Genomic DNA, 10,867 nt, shown 5'->3' with positions numbered 1-10,867 from the left:
TTGGTGGCCCACTCTGGCTGCTCTTCCTGACTTTCTTCGTCCTCATGGGGATCTCCCCTCCCTCCTGGGGAGCAGCAAGCAGAGCCACACTTGGCCTCCTAAGTCTGGGGCCCCGGGCTCTGTACCCAGGCTGGAGGACTTCTGTGCTGGCCTCACCGTGACCTCCGTCTCCAGCCTGCCAGCCAGGGGTGCCCATCGTGTCCTCAGGCCTCTGGCATTCTTCCTTGATGCTGCAGTTCCCCTCTGCTCCTCTGTGACCCTATTGAGTTTCCCCAGGTCCGGCCAACCAAACACTGCCATATGGGGGAGAGTTACATTTCCTGTATATGTGTCAAAATATCTGAGCGGATGTGAAATAGATCAGACATGTATAAAAATAAACTTTTACAGGGTGACTGACTACTCCCCTCCAGGGAGAACCAGCGATTCGCTCTTCATCTGGGGCCCAGAAACTTGGCTGGGGCCTTGGGGACCACTCCCCATGCCTGGTTCCCCACGGCCATCCTGCTTTACTTCCTTGGGCTGGGGGCCAGCTCCTCTCCTGGAAAGCATTCTCCCCAGTGCTCTGCTGGCATGGAAACCCCTCCCCAGCAGGCATGGAGTTAGCAAGTCACCTCTCTGGGCCCCAGTTTCTTGATGGGGGTGGTAGGGGTTGCTTTTTCAGCTCGCCGTTGTCTCTGACAATCCACGACTCTACAACCTGTGAATCCCCAGTCTAGGCTATGGCAGGACCATCCAGTCACCTATTCTGGTTTGCAGGAAGCAACATCCCCAGCCTTATATCAGAAATTTCTCCCTAAATGTAATTCTCGATCATTCCGGACTCAGATGCCACCCCTTGTAGAGAAGTAGGGGAGCGGTCGGTTGTAAGTGGGAGCTTGAGGGGGTACACTGTGGTTTTGGATAGCTCCGGAGATTCCTGCCTTGACCTCTCTGAGACCCTGAAGCAGCTTGGACAGAAGACCCTATCTGTTAACCTGTGTGATTCCTACCAAATCCCATTCTAGGGCTGTTTCTTCCTGTCTGGTAAAGAATCCAGTCTGGCCGTGACATCTGCCTTTGCCCAGCCAAGGGGCTGGAGGGTCCCAGTGCTGAGGACCCAATGCCTGGCACATAAACTTAGTCAGGACCCAGAGGCTGGGTGCTCATTTCTGTTTTCCTGCAACCCCATCCTGGTTGGAGGTCTCTTCTTCCTTCCCAACTGGGCTACCAGGAGGCAGGGAGGGAGGCCAGGGCTACCCCCATGACTCTTCTACCCTGCTTCCTGGCCTCTGGGACATCACTGCAGGTGTACCACTCCCAACAGAGACTGGCATTGATGGGCACCTGCCAGGAACGTGGTGCCCCCAGAGCTTGGGCTGTAGGACTGGCCCTCAGCCTCACTTCAGCCAGGCCTTCCCATCATCTGACCCCTGTCCACTGCCTCTCAGGCCTCCTTTGAGTACCTAGTGTCCAGGCCAATTGCAAATGCCAGAGATAACTTCAGGCCAGCAGTTACTGATTCTGGGGTCCAGGCTTCTGCTGGGTGGGAGACAAAGGGAGGCAGTATTTTGGAGAGGCCAAAGGAGAGGCAGGGCTGATAGCTGGCTCTCTTCTCTCTCTGTAGTTCTCTGCAGGGCAAAGACCCTGTGTAACATTCTTGCCAGCCCCTGCCACCTCCAATTCTGGTGCCAGATGCTCTATACACCCCACCTTACCGTGAGTCCTGTCCCTTCCAAGACACTTACCTCTAAATCAGGTCCCTGTTAATGAAAGTAATGGGGTGACTTGTCTGTGGGTCCTAGGAGCATTTATTAGGTAATATACTTAATGTACAAAAGGTAGTGCATTGTGATATTCTTGCAGTGAAGGAGGCACTTCAGGGCAGAAGCTTATATTGGTGACCCCTGGGATGGCCATCAGCTAGGATTTGAGGCTGCTGGTCCAACAGGTAGTCACTTGGGTTTTGATACCAGGAATGACTCCACTGAAGTAGTTCTGATGGCCTACTATGGAGCTTGAGGCAGCCCCTGATCAGGCCAGTTTTTCCATACAGTCCATGCACAGCAGGGATGCAGAAGTCTCGGCTCCAGGAAAGACTTTTGTGAAGGTGACGGCCCTGCCTGTTTCCTGGCTGCCTCGCCTCTCGCTCCTTTGCTGCACTCCCGCTCACCGAGTCCCACACTTCCACATGGACTTGCGTGTGCTGGGTCCTCAGTCAGGGCATCCTTCTTCATCAGGGCAACTCCTGTTCCCCCTTCACACCCACCCAAGCTCCCTCCCAGGTGAAGCCTGTGATCAGGCCCCACCTCCTGCTAGAGTTAGAACTTCTTTGCCTCCATAGTAAAGTTTATGCATGGTGCTAAAATGACAAGTTTATGTGTCCTCCTACAGGGACGTGTCTTACTATCCTGTTCCTGCCTCAGTGCTAGGCGATGTCTGTGCTCAGACCATGGCCCCTAAAAGGAGGGCAGGTGGATGGCTGGTGATCTGCAGGAGGAGGGGGCTGGTCCCCACGTGAGACCTTGTGCCCAGGCCCCAGGCTCCCTTGGTTGGTGTCAGCCGCTGAAACTGGCTGGTGAAGTCACCAGTGACATCTAGTGGTCACAGCAGGCTACAGCCCGGCGAGGTTTTCCAGCAGTTGTGAATTCCATGTGGGCTCTGGAGCCAGGTTTCTGAGCTGCTCCCAGCCAGTGTCTGACTTCTCCAGGGCTCCAGGACACCAGCAGAGGGCAGGACTTAGGTTGTCTGGTGTGAGGACCGAGGACTTTCAGATGTTGGACTGCCCACTGTCAGCCAGCGAGGGCTAGGACTGTAAGTGATGTCCCCTGGGCTTCTGTGGTCCCATGGAGATCTGCTGCCTTCCTCCTGCTCCAGCTCCTTGGCCTTGCAGGCCCCAGGCTCAGGTTCACCTGGCCCTTGGCTCCCTGAGACCCGGGGAGGGAGGAGGCTTTAGGGCCCTCATGGGAGAAGCCAGAGACCCATTTTGGTGCAACTGCTGAGACAGCCAGTGCCAGTCAGTGGATGAGGGGCAGAGAGTGGGCCACACCTACTGAGCACCTACTGTGTGCCAGGCACTGTGGAGGGCAGCCTGGGTCAGGGGCCACCTAAAGAGCTCCCAGTCCTGTCCTGTGCTAGGCCTGACAGGGCACAAAGCAGCCCTTTTCCTCATCAGCAGCCCTGATGACAGCGACAGGAGGTGGCACAGGCTGAGTGGGGTCTCCAGCAGCAGAGTGGTGGGCCTGGGGCAGCCCTTGCCACAGGGCTGTGTCTGGGGACCTGCCAGTCTTCACCTCACCATTGCAGGTGCAGGCACATCATAGGCGTTCAGGACACACTGTTGAGTGATGTGGGTACATGGGCTGGAGGCAGCAGGCTGTGCTGGGGACCACAGCTTTGTGCTCTCAGCTTCCCAGATTCCACTTTCTCTGCTCAAGTTTCCCCATGAACCATTTGCAGACTGTAAGGAGAGCGGGGAGAAGGACCGTGTTCTTAGAAGGGAGGCCTGCAGCGCTACTGACTGCACTTGGTTTGCATGAACTGTCCCTTCCTGCTCCTGCTTCTCCCGCTCCCCCAACCCCAGTTCTTTCCTTTTCTACCTTCTTCCCTGGTGCTGCTCCCCTGCCTGAACTTTTTTATTTCATCCGCTTTTCCTCGTGTCCCTTCTGCTGTTCTCTCCTTTCCAAGCACTTCCTGTACTCAGCTTTCTTATTTTCCATTCCCTCTCTGTTTCTCTGTCTTGCTTTTGCCCTCCCCTGTCTCCCCAGGTTCTGCTCCATCCCAGGCACCTTCCTTGGAAGGCCAGCCTGACATCATAAAGTACAATAACTTGATCATTTGCCAGGGAGTGAGGTGGGCAGAGGCCATAGTTTATCTTCTATATGAGCCTTTCCTGTGGCCCCTGGGAATGGTGGTAAACTTCCCACCTCCTGGAGCCCCCTTAGCAGTCAGCAAAGGCCTCTCTCCCTGCCAACCTGTGCAAGCAGTGGGGCCACCCCGGCCTGTGGGGATTCACACTTTGGGCACAGTTCCAGGCACAGTGGAATCTTCCTTCACTATTGAGGGGTGACAGTAAGAGCTGCCATTTACATTTATAAATTAAATCTATACGCCTGGATGTCTTCATGGGTCAGATGCTATGTTAGGTTCTGGGGGCATGCCCTGCCTATTTTGACCCTCACAGCAACCCTGCAAGGGAGGCTGGGCAGTGACCACACTCCCGTTAGACAGAGGAGGAAAATGGGGCTCGAGGAACAGGATTGCTCAAGGCAGGCCCCAGGCCGGCAGCTGGACACTTGGCTTTTATCCTGAGGAGTTCATACCCTCAGCATTCAATGTCCAGTTTGTCTGCTCAGGAGATTGCAAAGGGCTTCTGAGGAACCCAGATGTTCACAGACCTATTCCAAAGCACCCTCCGACGCCCATCCATTTCCCTGCCAGACACTGTGCTTGTTTCCCAGTGACACAAATTGCATTTGCAGTTGTTTTCAAGAGGGGTCCAAGCCTAATACTATCCAGCACTGTCTGCACACATTGATTCCTTTCCCCAAGTCACCAGACCCACTCATTCCCAATAATCTTCCCCCACTAATTATGGCAATCATTGTCTGATTGCATGTTCCGATTACACAATTACATTTTCTAATGCTAATTGCATAATTATCACAAGCAATTACATGGGAAAACATAAAATTTCCAGGCTCCAAATGTGATTTGAGGGTCCAGCAAGGTGCCTCCACTGTCACCCTAGGAAAGGCAGTGGGGTCTCCTGGGCATAGACACAGGGGCTGGGTAGTGACCATCTCTCTTAGCTTCTCTAGGCACAACTAATTCTGAAGCTTCTGTCTTCATGGCCCAACTAGGACTCTCTAGAACAGGTAGCCTGGTTTAGAAAGTGTGACCCAGCAGATATAATTCTCTAAGCCCCGGTCACAAGGGCATCTGCCTGCACACAGCCGCTGGTCTTGGAGAAACAAAGCCTGAGCTGTGCTGCTCATGTGCTTCTAGAAGCCCAGGCCCAGTGTGTCTTCTGCAGCGGCTTCCAGTGTCCTAGGCAACATCTGGCTGGGTGGATGGGTCAGAGGAGGGGATGCTGGAGGCAGGCAGTTGATTTTCATCTTTCTGCTCTGCTCAGGGCATCACCCATGGTGTCACCCCAATCCTGTCCATCTGATGGTTTGTCCACCACAAAGTCCTCCCCTCTCGAGGCTGGGAGTGCCCACATGCCAAGGAGAAACCTCATCCATCCCCTTGCTCCCTCTGCAGGGAGGCCCTGCAATCAGAGAGTCCACAGGTCTCCCCCACACTGTATGTACAGGTACATTTACAAATTCTATCTTATTTCAAATGCACCAGAGGAGCTGGCTATTTAAAGAAATGCTATACAAGATCCTTTGGTAAAGACTGGCCTCACTTTCTGATTGATTTTTTATGTAATTTTGTATTTTCATCTCTCTAGGGCAGGAGGTGGGGGTGAGAGAGAGGCTGCAGGTGGGTTTATATCTTTCCACAGCCTGCTGCACTGGACCTGCCCTGCATGCCCCTGGATGGCTCAGCATGTCTCAATTTTATCTTCTTCATTTGACAAGCAGGTATTCAAGGCATTCTGTGTACCAGGCTCATGGTGGAAATGTGGGATCCAAAGGCAGAGAAGACCTAGTCCCAGTCTCTGAGAGCTAATGAGCGAGACACAGATGTGTGCTAGGTGCATTCACATAAGTATGTTCAAGGGGAGCAATGGTTGCATGCAGGGAGGTGGGATTATCTCTTCCCAGGGCTGGGGAAAGCAGCGAAGCCTTCATGGAGGAGGTGATTTTAAACCTGAAGTTTCTTTTTTCTTTTTTTTGTCCTTTTTTTTTTTTTTTTTAAAGAGGCAAGATCTTCTTATGTTGTCTAGGCTGGCCTTGGACTCCTGAGCTCAAGCCATCTTTCTTTCTGCCTTGGTTTCCCAAGTAGCTGGGACTATAGGCGTGCATTAACCTGAGTTTTGAAGGATGAGTTGGAAGAGTTCAAATGGGACAAGCAAGTAGAGGAAATGCAGATTGGTGTGGCTACAGTGGAGGATGCTAAGTGAGGAGACATGAGGCTGGGTGACAAGCAGGGCTCAGCCAAGGAGGTTGGTTTTGATCCCAAAAGCAGAGGAAACTAAACTGGATGGTGTTACTCAGAGGAGTACACAACCTTGCTTTTATTTTGGGAAGATCCCCTTGGCTGTGGTATGAATGAACCCAAGGTGGTAGGACTGGTGGAGGAGATGAACTATGTGCTGGAGGGAGTTGACAGCCTGAACCGGTGGGTGGTGGGGATGCAGAGGAGGAGGAGTGGATTTTGGAGGCATTTTCAGGGAAGAAGGGAAATAACAAGGGGGCTCATTTAGTAGGGGAAAGGAGAGGAGGAAGGAAGTGACGAAGGGACAGAAGGTCAGGGAATTCCTGACTTGTGAGCTCTAGTTTCCCTATGGACTAGAATATAAGTCACCCGGCAAGAGTGAACATGGGGCTGGGGTGAGGGGTGAGGGCCAGCTGAGTTTGTGGCATCCATGGATATTTTCTCTTTTTCTTTTTTTTTTTTTTTTTTGAGACGGAGTATCTTTCTGTCGCCCAGGCTGGAGTGCAGTGGCGTGATCTTGGTTCATTGCAACCTCTGCCTTCCAGTTTCAAGCCATTCTCCTATCTCAGCCTCCTGAGTAGCTGGGATTACAGGTACATGCCACCACGCCCAGCTAATTTTTGTATTTTTAGTAGAGACGGGGTTTCACCAGGTTGGTCAGGCTGGTCTCGAACTCCTGACCTCGCTATCTGGCTGCCTCAGCCTCCCAAAGTGCTGAGATTACAGGCATGAGTCACGGCGCCCGGCCCCATGGCTATTTTTACCAGCTACCCTTGGCTGCTAGGTTCAGAAGACAGGGACAGAGCTTGCAGCCACCTTTGGGCAGAGGTCAGGGCTGGGTACTGCGGAAGGGCAGTTCAGGAAAGTCCAAGGATGTTGACAACAGCATCATGCCACTGTAGCTTCCAGGCAGGTGGAAAAGGAAAGGAGGTTAGATGGGAGGGAGGGAGAGGGTGAGTGAGAAGAAGGGCACAGTCAAGCACAGAGCTGGTAAGAGTTGAGGGGATCCCTGACAAAATCAGCCCACTGGCTGTGAGATGTTATTCAGGTCTTCTCCAAGGTTGCTCAATTCTAAAATGAGACAATACTTTCCTCCCAGGCTTAAACGTGACAACATATGTAAAGGGCTTGACCCAGAAGGCCTTCAGCAATGCGTTGCACTGAAAACTGCCAAATGCAACAGAAGTTGCAGACACAGAGGAGGCCCAATCAGTATCCTCTTTCATATTCACCTTTGAGCTGAGGGTGCCTGCTCAGGGCCTGGGCCACAAAAGGCACTGAGCAGAGATTTGTTTAGGAGGCAACATGAGGCACCAGTGAAGACATGAGCAATGCTGCCTGCTTGCTATAGGATCAGCCAAGCCTCCACTTTCTCCTCTGGCAGATGGAGATCATGGCAGTGCCTGCCTCGTAGGTTGAGGGGATTCAATTAGGCAGGCCTGTGATGCAGATGCTGTTGGTGGTCCTGCCTCATCACCTCAGCACTCACGTTCCTGAAGGCCCAATGGCTTCCTACTTTTCTCTGATCACAGGAGCATGCTGCTCACACCTATGGACCAGAAGTGCCAAGGAGGTAGCACTGCCATTGGCCAAAGACAGGAGTCAGGGCATAAAGACACAGCTTCAGCCAGGTGCGATGGCTCACACCTGCAACCTCAGCACTTTGGGAGGCCAAAGCAGGCAGATTGCTTGAGTCCAGGAGTTCGAGATCAGCCTGGGCAGCATGGAGAAACCCGTCCCTACTAAAAATACAAAAATTAGCCAGGCATAGTGGCGTGCAGCTGTAGCCCCAGCTACTTGGGAGGCTGACACAGGAGAATTACTTGAACCCAGGAAACGGAGGTTGCAGTGAGCCAAGATTAAGCCACTGCATTCCAGCCTGGGCAACAGAGTGAGACCCTGTCTCAAAAAACAAAAAACAAAAAAACACAAAAATCCACACCTGGTGCAACTCAGGTGTGTTCCATGCAACTTCCCAGAGCTCCCCAGCAGGATAACATACTAGTTGCCCACAATGGCAGCCTGCTCATGAATGCACGTTCTGATTTCCCTCCTTTCCTCATCTCACTTCCTCACTCCCCTCCTGGTGCCTCCAGGGATCACCTCCTAATTGAGTATTTGTGCCCAAATCCCTGTCTCAGGGTCTGCTGCCGGGAAGCCCAATCCAAGAGAGCTTGTAAAGTGCTTGACAGAAAGAGGACACTTGATAAATGTTAGCCGGCTCACTAGTGTGAAAGTGAAGGCAGAAGGCATCCATTTGAATATGACTGTCTCCCCAGGTCCAGGTGCTGGCACAGAGATGGCACCTAATACACATGTGTTGAAGAAATCGATAGACATGCTCCTCCCGCCACCCTTCCCTTTCCCGCCCTCCCTTTTCCTAGTCTCACTCTCCTTTCTCTCAGTCCCACATTTTCTCTCCTGGTGCTCTTTGTCTCCTCTCATGGAGGAAGGATGGTCTGGGCCCAAAACCCCTCTGCTGTCCCTAAAGTTCCACTCCGGAAATGAGCCCTCCTGCAGCATTGTGACATCACTGTGCACTAGCCAATGGCTGCCTGCCTAAGCTGGGTTCCTGGTCTCCTGGGACCACTAGCCCTCTGTTGATAGGGAGAAGCCAACATCTCCTGCAGGACCCCCTAATCTTCAGGGCAGCTCCCAGAGCATGGGTCCCTCCTGATTCCACTGTTAGCCTGATGTTCCTCACAGTCAAGCTGCTCCTGGGCCAGAGATGCAATCTGAAGGTGTCAGGGCAAGAGAGTGTATCCACGCTGAAGAAACTGGTGTCCAAGCGGCTGAAGGTGCCTGAGGAGCAGCAGCACCTGCTTTTCCGCGGCCAGCTCCTGGAGGATGACAAGCGCCTCTCCGACTACTGCATTGGGCCCAATGCTTCCATCAATGTCATCATGCGGCCCTTGGAGAAGACGGCGCTAAAAGAGGCCCACCAGCCCAAGACCCAGCCCCTGTGGCACCGGCTGGGACCTGTCCTAGCTAAACACTTTGAACCACAGGATGCCAAGGCTGTGCTGCAGCTGCTAAGGCAGGAGCACGAGGAGCGCCTGCAGAAGATAAGCCTGGAGGACCTGGAGCAGCTGGCCCAGTACCTCCTGGCAGAGGAGCAGCATGTGGAGCCAGCTGGAGAGAGGGAGCTCAAGGCGAAGGCACAGCCTCAGAGCTCCTGCGACATGGAGGAGAAGGAGGAGGCAGCAGCTGATCAGTAAACGGGCCATCCTACCCATTTGCACTCTAGAATTCTCCCGGCCTCATCCTTATGTGTTCCCTGGTGACTTTTCCTACTACTTCCTGCTGGTGTGGATGCGTCCACACCCCTTTTTGAACCTTCCAAGCAGCTGGAGGGTTTTTGGATCCCTGTCCCCTCTTGGGCCTGAGGTCCTTCCTCTGAAATCCAGAGTGACCCGACCCTCATCACCATCCTTCCCCCAGAAGGGTTCTGATCACCGGAGGGCAGCCCCAAAGGCCACAGTCCCCTCCTGTGCCGGCAGCTTTGCCCACACACACCCAGCAGCTCCCCAGGCTGAAAGCAGCCCTGGCCCAGGGTCTCCATGGTTCTAGGCAGACCCTCTTTCTCCTTTGCAACAGAAAGACAATGTGAGTTCGTTTTCCTCCATCCTCAGACCATGACGTGTCCCCTAGGCTCCCCAGCAGCCAAGAGGAGAGGAATGTCAGGTAGCTGCCCCTTGCCTTCTGGGTGAGGCTGTCCCTGATGTTCTCCTGCTTGTGCTTCCAGCTTAAGGGACAGGCACAGCAGAGGTGGGATTGGGAGGAGGGCATCTACCGGGTGCCAGTCCTGGAGCCCTCAGGGAGACAGGCACAGACCAAGAATAGCAGGAAACTGAGCCTTGGGCAGAAAAAGAGTTCAGCAAAGTCACACACTCCCTGTGGCCAGCGTGAACAGAGCCATGCCCCACCCTCCCAGACTGATCAGTCAGTAGGTATCACAGCTCACAATACCTGCCAGCGCTGCCAAAGGCTCCCTGGAAGGAAAAATGGTATCGTCAGTGAGGATCCTTGCCCTCACAGAGCACGCAGCCTAGATGCAGAGAACTGGTATACACAAGAAAAAAGTGGTGACATGAAACTAGAGTCTAGCCTCTGTGACTGAATGCCCGGCGCCTCACAGGGCCCTGGGTTCAGCATAGAGTGGCCAGTCCCCTGCAGACTACAAGGAAAGCCAGGCCCTTTACTCTGTTCTTGGAGTGAGAGAGTGGCCCTTGCAGAGGCTGAGGAGTCCCACACTCTGTGTGTGGGTGGGAGGAAGCGGGGAGCTGTGGTCCCCTGTTCACTGCTGAAGCCCCTGAAATGCTGTTATTGCAAAAGTTTCAGCCCTGAGTGATGGGGATGGAGGGGAGGGGTGGAGGAAAATGTCTTGAACAAGCAGGGCCCCCTTCCCTAGAAAGCATTCTGTCCTTGGCCCGCAGGCCCCTCGTCCTCTCTTCCAGTCCTAGTCCAGCTGTGTGGCCATGGGTAACCTGCTTTTCCTGTCTGATGCTCAGGTTTCCCACCTGTTACATGGGCATCCTTATAATAGCATCTACTTACCCCATGAGGGTTTGTGAGGGGGGCAAAGACTGTCCAACTGGGAGGGACGTCTTCTAGCAGTGAGCTTAGCGGCAGTGACAAGGATGGATGCGGAAAGCATTCTGTTTGTGGGAGCCTGCTTAGCAGCCAGCATTGCCTCACTTCCCAGAATAAGACAACCTCGTTCAGCTTATGGCCCAGCTCCTTTCCCGGTGTCCCACCCTCTGTCCCAGCCAAGAGAGGA

General features: G+C 53.6%; 1 protein-coding gene across 1 annotated transcript; it reads left to right on the top strand.

Annotated features, from left to right (window-relative positions):
• Window positions 1–8,686: 8,686 nt before the first annotated feature.
• UBL4B (ubiquitin like 4B) lies at window positions 8,687–10,188 on the top strand. The gene has a single exon (XM_015147919.3). It carries the CDS (start codon window positions 8,781–8,783, stop codon window positions 9,303–9,305), a length of 525 nt encoding a protein of 174 aa, XP_015003405.1. The 5' UTR covers window positions 8,687–8,780; the 3' UTR covers window positions 9,306–10,188.
• The last annotated feature ends 679 nt before the right edge of the window (window positions 10,189–10,867 follow it).

The sequence above is a fragment of the Macaca mulatta genome, chromosome 1 (genome assembly GCF_049350105.2).
Source record: "Macaca mulatta isolate MMU2019108-1 chromosome 1, T2T-MMU8v2.0, whole genome shotgun sequence".
In the NCBI taxonomy this organism is placed as follows: Eukaryota; Metazoa; Chordata; class Mammalia; order Primates; family Cercopithecidae; genus Macaca; species Macaca mulatta.
The sequence above is the reverse complement of the archived record's forward strand: the minus strand, read 5'-3'. Positions and strand labels throughout refer to the sequence as shown.

Coding starts and splice junctions, on each gene's coding strand:
- UBL4B (XM_015147919.3), top strand. CDS start 8,781: ATGTTCCTCACAGTCAAGCTGCTCCTGGGCCAGAGATGCAATCTGAAG.